Source organism: Notothenia rossii, assembly GCF_949606895.1.
Source record: "Notothenia rossii genome assembly, chromosome: 6".
In the NCBI taxonomy this organism is placed as follows: domain Eukaryota; kingdom Metazoa; phylum Chordata; class Actinopteri; order Perciformes; family Nototheniidae; genus Notothenia; species Notothenia rossii.
The window spans coordinates 48,052,467-48,072,685 of NC_136909.1; the positions used below are offsets into that span (position 1 = coordinate 48,052,467).

The 20,219-nt window shown below is 39.5% G+C and overlaps 1 protein-coding gene across 7 annotated transcripts; it reads left to right on the plus strand.

The window, feature by feature from the left end:
* The first annotated feature begins 1,655 nt into the window (after positions 1-1,655).
* On the plus strand, positions 1,656-17,507 carry LOC307045092 (uncharacterized protein). 7 transcript variants are annotated; one of them, XM_079690594.1, is made up of 8 exons: positions 2,148-6,605; positions 7,876-8,347; positions 10,825-11,019; positions 13,464-13,626; positions 14,447-14,899; positions 15,161-15,228; positions 15,730-15,773; positions 16,657-16,897. In XM_079690594.1, the coding sequence occupies exons 3-8, from the start codon at positions 10,825-10,827 to the stop codon at positions 16,706-16,708; spliced, it is 975 nt and encodes a 324-aa protein (XP_079546720.1). In that variant the 5' UTR covers positions 2,148-6,605; positions 7,876-8,347; the 3' UTR covers positions 16,709-16,897. The 7 variants fall into 7 exon arrangements, with proteins under 7 accessions (XP_079546722.1, XP_079546720.1, XP_079546723.1 ...); XM_079690596.1 differs by lacking the exons at positions 2,148-6,605; positions 7,876-8,347 and adding an exon at positions 1,656-2,126 and having other exon boundaries at positions 16,657-16,901; XM_079690597.1 differs by lacking the exon at positions 7,876-8,347 and having other exon boundaries at positions 16,657-16,902.
* The last annotated feature ends 2,712 nt before the right edge of the window (positions 17,508-20,219 follow it).

A 20,219-nucleotide genomic window follows, 5' to 3' on the forward strand; every position in this document is an offset into this window, starting at 1 on the left:
TGGGTCCAACATATACCTTGAGTAATGTTACTTTGCTGCTAAAAATGAAACATCATTATCAGATGAGGACATCACCAAAGTGTTTGAGTCTGTCAGGGATTTGATTTGCTCTCTGCATTTCGTACACACTGCTCTGGTATTACTTATCTTGTAAAATGTAAGTCTCGCTCTTGTCATCGTTCAGGCTTTGCATTTGAACTCCTATGCTATGACTGGTTGCGGACTTGAAGGGAACGCCTTCCTGGCATCCAGGAAAAAGGTGAGATTCTAATACATTTGAATGCCAAAAGCAAGTTATTGTTTTGAACTTTTTAAATATGATTGTTTTGGGGCATTTCTGTTTTATTGGACAGAGGCAGTAGAGATCTACTGGAAACAGTGGAGAGGGAGGAGATGATATGCAGCAAAAGGCCGAGCCGGATGGTTACTGCTCCGTGCGGAACGTGTTCTATCAAGTAAAGCACTTTGGTACCCAGTTATTTATGGTATTGAGTTTGAATTTAGCATTTGGAATGTCATTTCCAACAGTGCACTATAAAGACTGAAAGATGTAAAGCTTGACATGATTTGGTCTTTTACTTAAGAAGGTGTTTGTCCTCCTGTGTTGTCTTATTTCCTTATCTTTCTTTCAGGTGTAACACCTACCAATGGTTGTACATGACAGAGACCTCCTCCACCTCTTTGCTGTCTTGCAAGTCAATCCTTCTGATCAGGTTATTTCCTAAATAGTGGTAAGTTTTACAGTTCAGTGTACGTTAATTTAGCAACTTAATGCTTTACCGCTGTTGAATAAACCCTATATTGCTAGTCATTTTATTAAAACTACGATTTGTAAACTTTTTGATTCCAAATACAATAATCGTTTTGTTTTAATTGTAAAACATATCTTAACATCCATCAGCAATCAATACAACAAATCATCCAACACTAAATAGAAGAAATCAGGACCTATTTCTTTTTATACAGCAGCATGTTTTGGGACTGCTCATTGATGTCATCAAGAGCCATTGAGTCTACCTTTTGTAGTCGGCCTCTGTTAGAAATTAAAATCAATGTTTTGATGGTATAATGTAGCTTAAACATACCGTCAGTTTAAATCCTGTTTTATACTGACAAAAATCAGAAATTCTCGTGCACAACCAGTTGTTAAGCTTTTATTCTGAAATCCTTCATCTTCGGTTAGCATTTAGCATGTGGCTAATATACTATTTCCTAAAGAGGTGAATTTAGTAGCGAAATGGCATGGAGTGATGCACACCGAAACCTACTGATTTAACACTACAACTATAGATGTCGAGATACTACCATGCTGAATATTAAATGAAGGTACAGTTTATTTGAATACATTATTGTTTACAGACGTGGGTAGCGTGTGACAACATCCGGAACTCCACCGGAAACCAAAATGCCGTGAAGTATTTCCAGTATTTTTAAAATATGAATTACAGCGTTTAGAATGTGTTAAACGAAAAGTGATGAAAGAGAATATGAGGAGAAAAGGCATGTGGAAGTAATTAATTAATGTAAAATGTCGGAATCCTCCGTATAACGCAATATCGGACTCAGAAGAACGAGGGGGGAGTCCCCTATGTCACTACAGCTCCCAGAGAGGAGGAGCGAACAGCCAGCAAGCGGGAAGTACAAAGACTTGTGTGCTCCCTTCTTCACGGCCGCCATTGCGAGAGGGAGCTGCAGCTTTTCTCTCCTCACCTGACCAATATTCTGCTTGTAACACTACCGCGCCTTTTTAAATTAAAGTATCCCATTTGATTCTTCTCAGAGACTCCATTTAGTCTCATTTTAAAGCTTCTCTCCTGGACGCGAGAATAACGAACATAGTTAACAATTGGTGACCCCGACGTAATCTCGTTCCACCGGGAGAGCAGTTGCAGTTTTCAAAGGAGCTTGAACAATGCTGGCAGACATACACTCGGGCCCATACAGAAAGGTAAAGAAGTACCTGTTTATTCAAAATCTTCAATAGATTACATAGTGAATAATCAGAGTTTGTGTCTGTCTGGTAAGTTGGACTCCTGAGAAAGACTGCCTAAATTAATGTTAAAACAAGCCTAAATTGATAAACATTGGTATCCTATAACACGTGGCGTTGCTTTGTCACAGGCCGGGTGAGTTCACTTTCTTTTTTCTTACATTTAACCCTGCATGCTATTCGTTTGTCTGTTATTACATGTCGGCTAGAGGCCAATCACTTCAATAAGTGTCTCTTGTTACGTTTTAAGTTAACGTGAATGGTTTTAGGCCATTAAGCAGTTGGGACTGCTTGAGGCAAAGACACAGCCACAGTTGGAAGCTGAGGTTATTGGAGTGAGTGTTTGTGTTAACAACAGTGTGAGGCTGTTTTAAAAGAAAGTCCTTTGTGTGATGAGGCCAACCACTTCAATGAGTGTCTCTTGTTACGTTTTAAGTTAACGTGAATGGTTTTAGGCCATTAAACAGTAGGGACTGTTTGAGGCAAGGACACAGCCCCAGTGGAACCACCACTGAGGATATTGAAGTGAGTGTTTAAACGACAGTGTGAGGCTGTTTTAAAAAAGTCATTTTTCGAGGAAAAGGCCTGAGGAGTTTGAAGCTTTCAGTGGTTACTTTTTTCTGTTTTCAACAAGACATTGCGTGTGGATTACGACAAGAAAAAGCGACATTCTTGTGTCAGATAGACGATATTCTTCTGATTGTGTTTGGATAGCGTCCCATTTTGTCCCATAATAGCGTGTTTAAACAGAAGAGATAACCATACTGGCTCTTAAAGTCAAAAAATGTACGTACATTGGGTTGAGAGCTATGATGTAAGGGTATGAGGCCCATTTATCATTGTAAACTAAATAGAAATGTTATTTTAAACTACAGTGTTGTGTGTTGAATTTTCTAGACTAAAGATCACCCCACCATTATTTCAACTACGCTGTGAGAGCCACGAGGTGTGTTTTGAAATCCCTTTGTTCTTCAGGTTAAAGGTTGGAAAATCAGTTGCCATCTTGTCTTGCCCTCATGTTCACAATGAACCACACAGCAGTCGCCATTTCGTGAAATGCTAATTGAAAGTACTCAGTTTGTTTTATCAAAACCCAATCTGATTTTGGAATTGTGCTAGTGTGTATTGGCGTTTTTTTGAAATATTTCGGTTTGCAAATGTGTTTTGGCGGTTATGTGCTGTGTTGTTTTACCATAGTGTAATTTTCTTCCCATTTTTAAGAAGGAAAATAAACTTTTTCTTGCTGAATTGAGGTCAGTTTTGCAACAGTTGTCCCTAGTGGATTGAACTGTAAATTACAACAGCGCACTCTGCTGGTAGTACAGAATTATTACACAGATAGAAGAAACACCTCTTAGGAAAAATTCAATAGCATTTTGAAGTTTAATTTTAAGTGTTATAAATAAACGCATGCTTGATCGCCAAGAAAAAATTGCAAGTGGTTTCTAATTATAAGATAAGAAACTTTAAATAATACTCTTTCAAATAAGACTATAGAATATTCAAAAAGCTAACACAAGTTATGACATTTACATAATTCCATACACTTCGGTATGTACTGTACACAGTAGATTTTCACCAGATTTCAAATTTTCAAAGTCAAAACCATACACTGTACAATTTTTATTTTTAACATTACATATTTTAAAATGTGCATAACTTTTATATTCTAATTTACTTTATTAATATTTTACAAAAAACTTTAAAAAAAAATCTATAACTTAAAAAAATATTTTAAATAAAAAAAAAACCTTGAGCAACTAAAAAACAAACAAACCCAGATTTAAAGTTAAGTTCGGATGACATAGGATATTATTTATCAGGAACAAAGGTGCTAGTCGGAGGATTATTACTTCGATCTTTGATAACTTAATAACTTCATTCGAATAGGAAGAGAGCATGTCACCGAAAGAAACTAAGTTGAGACCAGACGCAGAGCGAGGCTCAACTGCAGATATCAAGGAAAGGGTTAAAATCAGATCAGATGCTTTGACCTTTCCAAGTAAAAGACAGAAGAGATGGAACCAAATAGAGAAACTGTTGGAACAGTGGCAAACAAGAGGACTGATTCCAGCAGATGATCAACCTGGACCAACAAAAGCCCATAGAAGAACAGTACTCGACTATGAGCACGAAAAATGCCTACAACAGCTAACAATGGAGGGAAGCTGAAGAAAGATTTATAAGAGTTACAAGTCTGATACTCCACCTGGAATATGCCAGCCTATTGGCAGATAGCATAAATGTGGTCCAAGTAGCAGACCTGGCAGTGAGGGAAGACATAGCAGAAAAAAAACAAAGAGGCTCCAGTTATCCAAACTCCGAAGCTGTATCTAAGCTTGGCCGAAGTCCCTCCTCCCTCCCCGAATGTTGGTTTTATAGGAGAAGTCTTGCAGTTGAATGGAGTCTCCACGGACAAACATCTCAAATAATTGGAGTATGAAGTAAGAATGCTAACCAGTAAATCAAAACACCTGATGGAAGAGAACATACGATTAGAAGAAATCACAGAAGAAAGACGACGACAAAGAGAAACACAAAAGACAGGAATGGTAGCATTATAAACTGAGACTCTTGAAGATACAAATAGCTGAGAAAGATACCGAAGCTAATAAAAACAAGAAAGCGGCAAGGCAAATGGCAGCTACATCAAAGATAGCCAAAGAACCAGAGAAGGCAGGGCAGACACCTCAAACAGTTCAACCTCGAGTAGTGCCAGAGATTCGGATGCAGAACCGACAAAAAGGAGTAAGAGGTTTCCGGTTTGAGAGATGTTACCATTGCAGCCAAATGGGACATTGGTCCAGAGAGTGTCCGCAGAACAATGAACCAAACAACGGCCCTCCATGCATTTACCCCAGGTGAGGTTTCCATGATGACGACAGAAGCAGGGGGTCCCAGGGATGTCAAAGACGAACAGCATCGCCAAACATGAACCAAATACCACTGACAGCCTGGTATCAACCACAACAATGAGGAAGTTCAGAGGGCCAGACCACCAGGTGATGCATCTTCAGCAAAAGGGTATTTAGAAAACCAGCTACAAAGAGCCACATATGTCACCACAGGAGGGAGAGGTTGAATGTTATTTAAAAGATAGTGAGTAGAATATTGCATTTACACACAGAGCATCCACAGATTAGAAGTAGCAGAGTAGAACATTTAGCAGACTATTTTTGTAATTATGAGAAGGATACAGATTACAAGTGATGTTGTTCCCCCACACATAGAAATATTGTGTCGACACAGCTAGTGAGGTCAAGACGATGGGCTTCCACCCAAAATATGCAAGGGGCGGCGATACACCTGACGTGAAGCTGTCCAGACCTGAAAACAGAAACTCGATTCCTCTGTGGTGAAGTCTGGCTACAAAGGGAGGTGTTCCAATAGGGTCGCTTGTCTCAAACCGGTGAAGAAGTCAACAAGAACCCAGCTGAACTAGAGAGTGACTGTTAGCGGGAGAACTGTGACGGAGCGACAGAGACTGGCCCAACATTTTCCAGCCAGTACATAGATAGACCCCGTCAGAAGACCGGGGCTGTGTTTAAAGGGGAACTTCATTTATTGTTAGCCAGAAGTGCAGTATTTAATCAAACAATTATGTGATTTATGGAGTCAGATTACATTTTTCTCAAACACAATTTTATAATCGGTCTGAAGTATCTGTTTTAAGGCGTGAGCTGCAGATTAAATAACATAACACTGATTGAGAGCTTGGATGAAGAAGTTGTAGGGTTTTTACAACAGTTTCAAGAATCAGTCTTTATTTATTTATTCTTGAGTAACTTTACTGATTTATAGTGTAGTGCGTAAGGCAATATCTCATTTTGAGTGAGGGGCACCAGCCCTTCATGCAGGTCACTCTCTGTGAGAATAGTTCATATTTTCCCTCCAGTTTGGAGACATATTATTTTATCATATGTTACTTCAGCAGTGTCAACCAATCCTCTAATCCTAGAATTATTGAGACGCAATTTTAAAAGGGGTATTGTTTTTTCGTGGCAACAATGATGCATAATACCATGAAAAAGCCATTATTGAAACAAGTAAACTATTAGAAGTGCTAATTGCAGATTTTTAGTGAATATGCATTTATGCCATCAGAAAACCACACATCATACAATATTTGTGTACGCCTTGTGGGTACACGGAGAAGTTATATTTATTTAATGCAACGTTATGTGTTTTACATGTCCTGTTCATAATAGGGTAATCATTGCAATATTAATTGAGCATGTTATGCTCAAAGGAGGGAGTGTCATGATTATAAAGATATGTTGATTCGGTGACGTTGTAGTTAATAAATAATAACATGTAGTTAACAATAGGTCTCATAACAACAAGAGGTATGCCAAAGCGAGGGCCTTCTCCAAGGAGGGAGTGGTCCAGTTTTAGATATTAGACAAATAGAAGTGGATGAATATGTCAGAACTCTGAGTAATATTATGCAAGTTTTGTCTACACAGGCTAGGAAAACTACAGAGATATCAGAAGAAACTCCTGTTCGGCCAGGTGATTGGGTGAGGGTGAAAGTTCACAAAAGACAGTGGGCTGATCCCCGGTGAACGGAAGCGTGAAAAGTTGTAACAAACTTCACACGCGCTCCAGTTTAAAGGTAAAGAAAAAGGAGCAAATTGACACCACCTCACACATTGTCACCCTTCACTGGCAACTTCCAGAAAGTTATTGGGAGTTAGGACTGATTTGGCAGAGCTGAAACAAAACAATAAATAGAAATAAGATAAAGATAGAAACAGCTCAAAAGACAAATTGTCTACAGATTTTTATAGATTGTACATTAATGTGAAAACCTATTTTTTTGTTTTACATCTGAAAAAGAGTCCAATTTCTTGTATCTTATTTTTGTACTCATTATTTAAATTCTGTAACTGACACAACCAGGGATAAAATAGAGATGATGTCAAGAACAAAGCCAAACCAATTGTGGGGTCAACTAGGGATAAGAGTCAGAATAGCATTGTTGATTGTGCTCAGGACACTTGGCACCTTTCTGGTTGGATGGGGAGTACAATATCAAGTAAAACATGGATCCATTAGTTCACTCATAGAGAATGCCCACATCACTAACAAAACTCCAGCTGTTTTTCAGAGACTTTCACTTATCCCCAGAGCCAAAAGATCAGCTGAGCAACAAGAGGAGGAGTTAGAAATACTCGGTCCCAAACCAGAGGCGGTTATAATCAAGATGATTCACCCCTCCTATATCCAGTTCTTGTATCAAATGATGAGATGGGTTTAAGTGATCGGGATATGTAAGTGATGGGGATTAACAGATTAGGGGAATCTCTAAATACACTGGATCCATGTTTTAGTCTGTACCAGAAACATCCCCAGTTAAGTTTATGAACAACCGACCGGTGACCTGAGCAAAATTATTGGAAATGATTACAGTTGCAACAGGCTACTAACCCACAAATACAGCTTTGTACGTACAAACTCTATGAAAAAGATTTCCCAGCAGATAGTGGCGACATTGCAGATATGTCCAGTCACAAAAGTTACTTATGTTCTAAATAACAGTGAGTTTTAAAATGATGGACAAAAATATGGGGACGTTCTTTTTTAGTGTGTGAAATATGTGGTGCTTGAAACATGTAGGTATTTAAATGTATAGAAGAAAATGGTTTCCTGAAAGAGTTAATTGGGGTAAACATGTTACAGTGGGTGAAAACAATGTTTAGGGATATGGTACAATTATTAGAAGACATTAACTGGGCTTAGATGACATTTAACATCTAAGAAAGATAGTATGGTTAGGACAATAGAGTGGGAAAGATTGGATTTATTTTACCTCAGTGTGTTAGAATTAACTATAGGTAAGCCATCCCGAGATCTCTCTCTCTCTCTATCTCTCCGCCTGTCAGACCGCTACGACCCCATCTTCCAAGCAGACAAAAGACCTCACCACAGGAGACTCCTCCTTCTCCATCGAACAGACAGAGAACCAGAGCTGAACCAACAACTCCAACACTGCATCCAGAACCATCTCCACCTGAGGCATCCAGAACTACAGGTGACATAAAAGGCACACTCTCATCGGTCCCCCACAGGACATGAAGTTCCAAGCTAAGCCACGGGATTTGGCACAAGAGCAGAGTGTGGGACATGAGAGCGGAATACGCCCTCCATGCAACCAGTAGAGACTGTAAAGGAGGAGATGAAACGCAAAGCAGTTGGGCCACTCAAAAGAGTTACAGCGGGAGGATCCAAGAGCGGATGGACTGAGGAGAAGGTGGACGGAGAAGAGGACAGGACGGAGGAGTTGGCATGGTCCGGCAGAACGTGAGGGGGTCGTGGCTTGACAACCAGAGGGGGAGAGAAGGAAAACGGGAGTGAGTGAGTTTACACATAAACACACTTATTCACCAACGAGAAATACGTAAAGAAAAATATTTATTAGCCATGAATTAATCAATTGGTGAATTTATAAAGAAAGAAAGAGGAAACTATTAAATAACCCTAAAAACACACTGAGGGTAGAACATATTATTTAATCTTTTCATCATATTCTTTAAGAGATTCCAATTCATGTGTGAACCAGAGTAGTATTATTCATCCCGCTTCCATCACATTAGTATGCATAGAAAGTAACAGGTGCTGTGGCAGGTCACACCTCTCCCTACTTATGCTAATGAGCTAAGTCCCGCCTCCCCTTTGTTCGAGGTGTGAGATCTCAAGTAGGTGTGATATCCCAAGTAGGTGTGAGATCCGTCGATAGGAGGGGGTTGATGTGTATTCACAGGTGTGAAAAGCCCCCACTGTTGCGCCTTATGGTGTATAATAAAAAAAGGTTTCAATCACATTAGTATGCATAAAAAGTGACAGGTGGGCCCGCCCCCAAGTCTATTAAAACAAAATGCCGCTTCCATCACATTAGTATGCATAAAACAACAAGTCCTCCAACTAATACGACCAAATAGGTCGATTGTTTTCCTTGTTTTCCGACCCATTAATACGACCCAGAGCAGCGTTTTCAGTCAACGCGTTTTAAATCAACGGGAGGCGGCGTAATGACGTACAACGTCCTCGACAACTTCTGTTAAAAACCATCGTTTTTCAGACACGTACACTCTTCAAAAATCACGGCTGTCTGTCGTAGAACAAAACGTGATCCGTCTCTTAAATTTGTGTCGACCACAGACCTTATTTCAAGCTATTTTCCCAAATCCTATGGAGAAATCTCATTGGTTCTGAGGCGAGGGAACCGGAAGTGGTAAAATGCTAACTCACCGGGGTTTTGGAGTCGTTACTGCATCACTGACAACATCCATTTATTTCCCAGACAAGCTAATAAACGTGAGTAGTCAGATATCAAAAATATATTCATTTTGGGATATGTATTATGTTGTTTTATTTTGTCGTCTAGCATAGTGACAAAGATTACTATGTTTACCTAGGAATAATGATAGCAAAGCTAAATTAGCCAAAAGTAGAATCAGCTAACGTTAACGTGAGCATGGAAGTTATGTGATCCATCGGTTCATGCGGTTGATCCAAATGTTATCACACGTCACATTCTTTATAACTATATTAAATACTATTTATCTATTAAGTGAAGAGTGACCAGGGGTGTAATACTGCCGGAACACCGCTCCGGCACCTAAAACGGGGATGGTTGTTAGCATCTGGTGCTAGCTAGCTATGATAACGGATAGGCTGAGAGGCTAATGTACCTAATGTAATGTTTACACAGTTAACTTTAGTCTAAGTTATCTCAGTGGGTCTGAAACAGTTTGGTCACCATATATGGAAACACATATTTCCAAGGCACACTTTTATATTATTGTAATGTTCCACAATAGGAGTCGGAAATTCAAGTTCTTCGGTTCAATAGCTCCTTTGGTAGTATACAAATACAGGTTCATAGGTTGCAGGTCGCAGGTTCAACGTCACACAGCACCCTAAAAAAAATCGAATGAATCTAAAACATTGATGAAATGTTTACAATTCATACTATTGGACATACAACAAATGCATAAAAAAAAAAAACAGTAAATAGTTAAATATGCACAAAGATACATTTTAAAAAAGTATTATTCTTATCTTTTTTTTTTTATTATTGAAATGTATACAGTTAAGTTTCATATGGGTGTTGACAGATGTATCCATAGATTTAGTTAATTTTGCCCTCAAAGTGCACAAGATTGATGCATTTAACTTCCCGGGGGCCTCCGGACCCCCCTAGAGGACATGAGGTCCACCCCCACTTAAAACATATTCACATGGATAGGATACTAAATAAATGTGCACACTTTTTATATAGTAACCTTTGTACCTCAGCAGGAGGGAGTTAGTTTATAAAGGTCCTTCACTGATCACTTAACTATCACGCAGCTGTGTGCAGCATTTAATGTAAGAATCACACATTTATTCAATAATGCAGACTTAATAAATGACCATTCTTTGCTGATTCTGGCTGGAGTGTTAATTGACAGTAGTTACATAAGCTTCAAAACGAGCCACAACTGCGCCTGCACACATGCAGAACTTATAGAATTAGCAATACACCCCTGGTAATGATGATTTTAGTATTATTTTCTGTGATGATGGAGCATCAACTTTTGGATCAACCAGATATTGACAGATTAGGGTTGTCCATAACAGTCACTTTAAACATGTGACTGACTCTGTATAACATTGTTTTCCTTACTCTTGTGATTTTTGTTCATCCTATCTAAAAGATAAAAAAACATGAGTTCATTGTTTTAACAAGATTTTTCACGATATAATAAAATACATGAATCCTGTAAACATTTGTAGTATAGTATTCTTATTTTTGGTATTCCCTGACATTATATGTGTTTCTGTTACAGATGCCTACTCAAAAAGTGTGCCAGACATGCAGGGAAAGCATAGGAGTAGCAAGTAAAAAATGCAAACAATGTGGTGCCATCCAACCCTACAAAGAGAAACTCTCCAAGCAAAAAGAAAAGGTTGCACAGGAGTGGAAGGCCACGCAAAAGAAAAACCACAGTGTCAACAAAGTGTATGACTCGACACATTTACTGGTAAGCTTTTTTCTCTTGCAGATGTCAGTTATCATAAAAAAGTGTGTAAATAATCCCTGATCTTAATCTTTTTATACAAATAGTTAAATTACTTAATTGATTTATACTTTCCAACAGTCGCCCTCATTTACTTTTTAAAAATAATCCTAATTTCTTAATTAAGTTTATGTGAGAAGTACAGACTAGTGCACGATTACTGCACTTTAGGCTTGGGCGGTATTACGGTATACCAGGGTATTTCGAAATACCGTCGGTATGATTTTCAATACCGTGACGTCACAGACTGTGCGCCAAATCACAGATGCGTTTCATTCTATTACACTGACACAGAGTTTTGACAGGGACGACATTGATTGTAATGCACAGCACGCGCCAGCAGAGGGCAGGGGAGGGCAGTCTGTCTTTCCCGCTCTCAGAGCTCAGCACAGAGCTGAGCTGAGCAAGATGGCGGCAGCATTTGCCGGCCCCGAACTCGGACAACTAGTAAAAAAGAAAACTGCCTCTGCGCCTGTTTGGGACTATTTTGGGTTTACTCGTCGCCAGTGACTTCATCCAGCACAACGAGAGACAGAGGCACTTCTTTGGGAATGTTTAAGACGGGGTGAGTGAGTGTTGACATTTTTTAATCCTATGCAACTGGTTGATGGTTTTGTAGTCGAGGTCGGACGGTTTTAAAAACGAAAGCATTTACGTGCTAAACATTCACGCGAGTAATCCAATGAATCAAATGGAAATAAGGTTTTTAACACATGCACGGAATAATATTGCCAAACTAGTTAGTGAATATAGCAAACTTTATTCAATAAGTCAAGTATTTACTCCCGGAAAATGTTTATGTATGATGATATATTGTTAACTTAGCTCACTATGGAAACAACGTCGGACATCTACAAACGCGTCCTGTATTCGATCTCAAAATGTGCCATTTGCACAATGTGTCATGTATGCAGCCCTTGTTTTGCACTTGCGCGCACGTCGCGGCACTTTGCGAGCGTCTACCGGCTCGGGCTGCATTTTACACCGAACATATAATATACCGTTCGAAACATCTATTTGCCGCCGAACGCCACCTCACTCAAGTCGACCCAAGTCATACCGTCAGTGGCGGCTGGTGGAAAATATTTTTGGTGGGGCTGGCTGTTGATATAGTGAGTAAAAAAAATGTTTTGGGGAGAAATTACCCCTTAAATTGGGACTGATACCGTCATATACCGTATACCACGGTATGATGTCAGCAAGGTATGACGGTATGAAAAAAATTATACCGCCCATGCCTAATGCACTTCATGTAATGTGTTAAGCAAAATTGTTGTCACCGTTGTATTTAAATCTGTAAAGGCATAACACATTTTTTCGAACTGATGTTAGATAGTGTTTGTACTTGCAGGTACCCAGTTTTAGTAAAACATTATTTCTTAACCAGAAGTAACATAGTTCAGGCCAGTGGTAATTCCTAGAATCAGAGCTTCAATGTACATGTTTTTCTAATTATATCTTACAAAAAAACCTGCATTTTGGTGTTTTATATTTTATTTTGGAACTTCATAGTATGGAAAACACATAATTATATGACTATGGTTTCCAAAAGTAAAATAAATGAAATATCATATACATTTTTGAATAAATGGTAAAACCAAGAATGTCACAGAATCAAAACCAGCCCATATTAATATAGTGCTTGAAAGACAATCAAGACCTGGAAAGAGTTAGTATTAATAAAGAGGCCCTTAAAAGCACTTTCATTAAGCTTACCAGAGTCTCTGACTTTGAGCCGTGTTCGAACAGTCCTTTAAAAATTCCCCTGTAACACCAGCTTTACATCTGAAGTGCTGTTAATGCAGAACTTTGAACCTGAAATGATATAGGTTATAGCTTGCTGACATGTTTCAAAGCTAAATGTAGCTTATTCAGATATCTGAATGTGAGAGTTAAATGGACCCATATTAGGGATGCCAGAAACTGACCATGATCAAAATCGGACAGCCCTGGCGAATATTAATCGATTATTCGCCGCCGAATTTAAACTAAGCCAGGAAAAAAAAGAAAAACATAAATAATAATACAAATATATATAAATAAAATCGAATTTTAAAAATAATTTTCGATTATGGAGACTATAAAGAATATTCGAAAAATAGAATAATCGCTGGCATCCCTAACCCATATAAAAATAACTATGCCCATGTAAAAAAAACTCAAAGTGAACCCGAGCTCGATAAACTTCTTTTTTTTTTACAGTTCTTTTTTAGGGGCTCACCTAAAAGGGGTCTAAAATCACACCTGGTTAATTGTGGGGTGCCTTCCTCAATGTGCACACGTATCACATCAGTGCATTTTTCACTTATGCAAAATAAATGGAGTTATAATGGCTTTAGGTGTGTGATGATGTTTAGAGCTGTTGTGTACATAATATTTCTTGTTTTTTTGTGTCCATTGTGTTCCAGCTCCACAAATGGAAAATGTTAGATCGGCGTCCCATCCTCCTTCTTGCCAAGAGAGGCACAAATGGTTTTGCGGCCGATTGCATCTGTCCATGGCAAATCGAGACAGAAGATGGTAACAATGCACTTGTTACCATAAAGAGGATTTACGAAAGCCTTATTAATGGTAAAGTATACAAATCTGCATGCTATATTTCAGCAATGTATCTGTTAACATTTTTTGTAAATTAGTTGCTCAGTTATCTGGTTTTAAATGTAAAAAAATGTGAATCACTGTTTACCAAGTAGTAAAAATATGTCGTTATGTCTTGTTTTGTCAGTTAAAGGGCCCATGTCATGCTTTTCTGGTTCTTACCCGTCCCCTTGTGTGTTATGAAGCTTTTCCTGCATGTAAACGGTCTGCAGAGTCACAAACCCTCAAAGTACACCCTGTAGCGAGTACAACTCTAACACAGAAAATACCTGTCTATGCTGCTCTTTTTCAAAAAAAAATCTTCCTGAGTATAGTGACGTAACGGGCATAGTGACGTACCGGCTCACACACACTCACTCAGCCTTATCTTTTCTCAGCCGAGGCTCCGTGGATCTCCTCACGCACACACGCACTCACACTCACAGCCTGGATGTGAGTGTGTGTGTGTGTGTGCGCTCAGGCTGAGTTCCTCGCTGTCTCGCAGACCCCACGCAGCAACCAGGAAACAACACCAGTAATCCAGCTCACACTGTCTGCTCCTCGAGCCTCAAAGGGCGGAGCAGCGAGCCCCCCAATGTCCCGCCAACACGGCACCCAGACCCCACGCAGCATTCTCATCTGTTTGTCCTTACTGGTGTCATTTCCTGGTTGCTAACAAACGCCATTGTAACACAGAATCACTGATGTTCCGCTGTTTCATTTTTAGCTGTAATTACTCAGATTATAAATGTATATAGCGGATTATACTTGGTCATTTATTCACCATGCGTCTACTTTTTTTTCTTCTCAATAGTGACTTTGGCAGTTGAACCTGAGGGCCCTTGTACCACACAGGCAGAAATGGCCGCAGACCCAGGATCAGACTTGTCTGTACCTCTTACCACCGAGACTGACACTGAGTTCACTCTCTTCCTCACTCCTGTGTCCTCCGGCCTGACTCCTGCTCTCTCCTCCGGGCTGACTCCTGCTCTCTCCTCCGGGCTGACTCCTGCTCTCTCCTCCGGGCTGACTCCTGCTCTCTCCTCCGGCCTGACTCCTGCTCTCTCCTCCGGCCTGACTCCTGCTCTCTCCTCCGGCCTGACTCCTGCTCTCTCCTCCGGCCTGACTCCTGCTCTCTCCTCCGGCCTGACTCCTGCTCTCTCCTCCGGCCTGACTCCTGCTCTCTCCTCCGGGCTGACTCCTGCTCTCTCCTCAGTGTCTTCCTCACAGAAAAGAAGACCAACGAGGAATAAAGTGGCAATTAATGGTATGTGCGGGTTAATTAGTAATTATCTTATTTACATCGACTGAAACTGTGTTTGATTTTGCACATTGAATTAGTTAAAGAGAGAGAAAACAATCATCGGTACAATTAGAATACACCACCTTTTGTTTTGTTTAAGACTTTGCAGTATCAAAAGTCTCAGTGCCATTTTGAACAGTTTAATTGAGCACAATGTGATGTTAGGCAATGTTTAGGAGGTTATTGCTGAACTTCAACTTATTACCATCTTTTAATTCCTTGCAGAATGTCCCATTCATCAAGGGTCAGACACTTTCCCCTACAAAAAACTACCGAGGGAACGAATCAGGGAGGTTTGTTTAGAAAATATTTTTAAATAAATAAACAATGACAATAATGTTTCCGTGGAACCAAGTCTTATCTTATTGGATTTTCGTATACTTTGTTTAAAAGGAGTGTTTCAGTCTTAAGCATGACTGCTAATGTAAATATTGAAATTACAGTAACAATAATTTATTATTAATTTAAGGTTGAGGTACTTGTGTAATGCTTCATGTCGCATTAATGCATCATGTCCAGCCATTTATTTGTATATTACATTTTTTCTTGTAATCCTTTGTAGGTGAATTCCTATTCTTGGCAGTACAAATATTTTTTTAAATAATAATAGTATTCCAAAATATTAAACTGATGGGGAAAATGCTATTGACTATGTTACAGTCCTTCATATGTTTGAGTTAATCGTACCTACTATTATTTCAAATTATCATTTGATTTCACTGGACTTTTTGTATTTACATGTATGACATTTGAAAAAAAGGAAGTTTACCTAAAATCTGTGTTTCTTTACTCAGGGCCATACCGAGGTGTTGGTGCAGTGGCAGTCTTGCTCTGGATGGTATGTATCTAATCTGAAGTTTCCTTCAGTGTAGCTGATGGGTCTGGCAGAACAGGGGCCACAAAGTAGTCTTACCAACCAACTTCATCAACCCTGAGATCACTAACTTAAACATTTTGGGTTCCTCAGCAGTAAATTGAATTTAGTTGATCACATGGGGGTGGGGAGCCATGTCATCAATGGCTCTATCAGACGTTTGCGCCATAAAGTAAGACATCCAAGTTCTCTGCCCTTCGTCATTCAGACATCGCGCCCTAGAAACGCTGTCTGATTGTAACACATAAGCAGGGAAGTAGCCTACATTGAAATAGAAATTAAAATATACAATAGAGTTTATCATTGATCAATATCACTAAAGGTTAAATGATTGATATGTGAGGCTGGATGGTATTTGATCTCTTTTGTAATTACTGACTTGTTACATTTGTTCTTAACAATTATACTATAAGTATAGTTAGTAGTAATAAGTAGTATTATTTCTGTGTGCAGTCTTGCAGGCAGTTGTCTAAGTTTAGTGCTGTATGTTTGGGCATTGATAAGACAGCAAATTCAAAGAATTGGTCAAATGAAACATTGACTTTGAAATAAAAAATGTACCTTGTATTATATATGATGTACGTGTTATATATAAATATATACATTATACTGCACTTTCATCATGATATTTTTGAGTGACTTAGTATATCTTCTCATTTGAAATAGCATTGTCAACATACTGTAGAACTACATATTCCAAAAAGTTATACTTTTTGCTGTGTCAGTATTGTCATACTGATATTCTGTACAAACTGTGAAGTCCACTGAGACAAATGTAACATTTGTGATATTGGGCTATATAAATAAACATTGATTGATTGATTGATTGACTGTTTCTGTTTTACAGTGGGGCGAAGTGGAAAAATTCCTGGGAGCCAAAGGAAAACTTTTCCAGTTAAATATGGCTGACTTTTTTTTTTCTACTTTGGAGTAATAAAATACATATAAAAAAAACATCTATGTAAGTGTTGTGCCTATTTGTGTTCTTATGTTATCAGTGAGCTGAAGCCAAGACAAATACAAATATGTTTTAAGTGTATCCATACAAACTCATTCTCTAAAACTGTCATGATTGGTCTGTTGTGAATGACACCCATGAGGAAAAAGGTCCTATACATTATATCACATCGGCAGGGCTGTGATGTGATGAGGCCCTCGCGAGCATCGACGGGGGGGTGGTGTGTAAACCCTGGACACACCAAGCCGATTACAGCTAGTGGAGCCTCGCAGCAGAAACTGTGGCGCGCTCAATTGCGCCGCATTTGCGCATCAGATGAGGCTCCCTCCACAAGATGAGGGCGAGAGGCAGACGCAGTCTGTGTGATCGGCGTGTATGGAGGGGCGGGCCTGCACATCGGCATATCACAGACTGGTGCATACATTGTACAGGCGGCAATTTGAAATGGAACGCAGCCCACACACGGCAGACAAACCCAAACACTTTTGGAACACGCCACCTCCAGACACATTAACATGCACTCCCCTAACTTTCCCCTAATCTGACATTGTATTTCATTCCATAACATATAAATATACTGTTCACCCATGTGAAACACACACACTGAAACCAAAATAATTTACAAACATGTAAAAATCTTTCATATGCGATGGAAACTTCTGAAGCAATGGAAACAGGAGTCAGAGAGACACGAGGAGAGCAGGAACTTTGATGGCAAACTGGTTTATTCACAAGACATGTTGTGTGCCACGAATTGACACAAAAGATGCCAAACCAATTCTGAAGATCTCTACCCCAGACCCATATTTAGCTAGTTCTGAGAGAAGAATCAACATTGTGCATAACAAGATAAAACCAACACCTCTATCAGCTGACGCCAATAGGCAGGAAAAGGGAGACAAAACACTGAGAGCACAGCAGCCAAGGCTACAGGTGCCTGTGCTCAGTCAGGACAAGACCTGGGGGGTATACCACGAAACTGGTTCAACCTAACCTGGATATGTTTGAGTTAGCCGGTTGGCCTAATCCAAAACATACGCCCTCTCGCTAAACGGCACTACGACACGGGTTATCAAGTGGATCGCTCAAGCCAGCCGTGTCCTATCTAGTTAGGTGCGCGTTCACATAAAAGGGGTGGTATCTGGAGCATTCGACCAATCACAAACATGGAGAAGCGTACTGACAGCGCAGCGCGTATACTTCCTGAATGAAAAGTCAACTATATAATTAGACAAATATGAAGACTTTAAACATCCATGACTCAAACACTTTATCCAGGATAAAAGCCACATAGCTGCACCTGCAAGGTGAACACAGCTGGTAAAAGAAAAAGTGTTTGAATGCGTACATTAACAGGTTTATGATATGCCCCGTCTAAGACACGATCTGACTTTAATTACATTTGACTCGAGTGTTTCGTAATGTGTTGCTTAAAATAATACTTTTGCATACAGTATGTGACACTGTAAGTGTTGCACGGCCAGATACGGCTCAGCTGACTCAGATAAGGAGATATATGATACATTATGATGTGATATGCCGCGGACTGTACTGTTACTTTGATCCAGTTACTTATGTTGTGGCAGATATTTAATTAAGCTTTCTTAACGCGAATGTTATAATAGTCGGATTGCTCTGAAGATGGGAGGTGATATTCTATTAATGTTCACATTCACACGTGAACACGTTTGGTTCTATGCAAACTCAGTAATATCCATTGTGATACAGTTATAAGGCCTTCACAAGAGACTGTCAGTGGAGATTAAAGGGGATCAGGAGCTCACGTCTTCTCAGAGTCCTTGGTTTCTGGCTTGATGATTGTCTCACATTTCTAAACTTCATGTCAATAACCTGCTTAAAAAGCTGAGGGTTAGGCTAGGTTTCTTCTACAGGAACAAGTCCTGTTTCTCTGCTTGAGGCCAGGAAAAGGCTAGTCACTGTGACCTTTTGACCTGTGCTGGACTATGGTGATTTGATCTATATGAATGCACCTGCCAATTGCCTGGTCAAGTTAGATGCTGCGTATCACAGTGCACTGAGATTTGTGACAAACTGTAAAGCATTAACCCATCACTGTACCCTGTATGCAAGGGCTGGTTTGCTTTCACTAACTGTACGGAGGCTCAGTCACTGGTACATTTTTATATACAAAGCCATGTTAGGGAAACTTCCATCTTATATCTGCTCCCTGATCTCACGGAAAATTGTAAGTGGCTACTGCCTGAGATCGAATGCTGTGGTTTTATTAAATGTGCCAACTGCTAGGACTGTCTTAGGGAAGACAGCTTTTAGATGCGCAGCTCCTCTGTCTTGGAATAGTCTGCAAATTAAATGGAAACTGAGCAATCTGGTGCCACTAAATGTTTTTAAAGCTCGGTTGGATGCTACTCAATCGGAAGCTATTGGTACCTGTTTATGTGGATAGTTATGTAAATGGTGCTGTATGATGTCCTTTTGTTGTTCTGTTTATGTTTTTATGTTTCATGTGGAACCTACTTGAGCAGGTCTCCCTTGAAAAAGAGATCAATGATCTCAATGGGATACACCTGTATAAATAAAGGTTTGAAATTAAATTAAATGAGAGTCATCATCATCATGTTCTCTCTGCTGCTGCTGCTGCTGCTGCTGCTGGCAGCTGGAAGTGAGTCAACACTTATTATACTGCTGTTTAACAGGATAATCTGTCATATAACTTTTTTTTGTATTTGTACAGGTGTGAAGTGTGAACAGTTGACACAGCCAGCCTCTGTGACTGTGCAGCCAGGTCAACGTCTGACCATCACCTGTCAGGTCTCTTATTCTGTTAGTTAATAATAATAATAAAATTCAATAACGTGCTTTAACCACTAGGTGCCCGTCTATCAGCTGTGCACCGTTATGGTGTAAATACTGCCTATCTACCAATTGGATCAAATATAAAAGTCAGCCGAATTACTGTTGATATTGCAAGGAGACATATTGTGTGAAAATAAATCTAAGATGTTGTTAAATGGCTGATATATTTGTGATCCACGTCACATTTTCAGTTTTGGCGGCAGTTCTTCTTGTTTGTATAGAAGTCTTCTCATCAGGGCTCTATAAATAGATAACTACGGCAGATATGTAATATGTAATGCAGCCGAACCATGTATTACAATGCCGTTATGTGATTAGCTCCAAAGAGAAAAGCAAGCAAACTCGGAATAAAGTATTATTTTATTTTTTTTAAATGTTTTCGGATTTCACATCGCATAAACACCATTTCCCAACGTGCATTGCGGCTAAACCATGAATCACCGAGCTGAGGATCTTGGTTATGGCTAGAAAGGATCCGTCTTGTGTAAAACTCTCGCGAGAGTTCGGCTGAATGTCACGTGGCTGAATGTTTACGTTTGGCAGGCAGCCTTTCAGTTAGGATCGTTAACATCAGTTGGCCACAGCAAATGATGGTGAGAAGCTAAACTATCTATTAA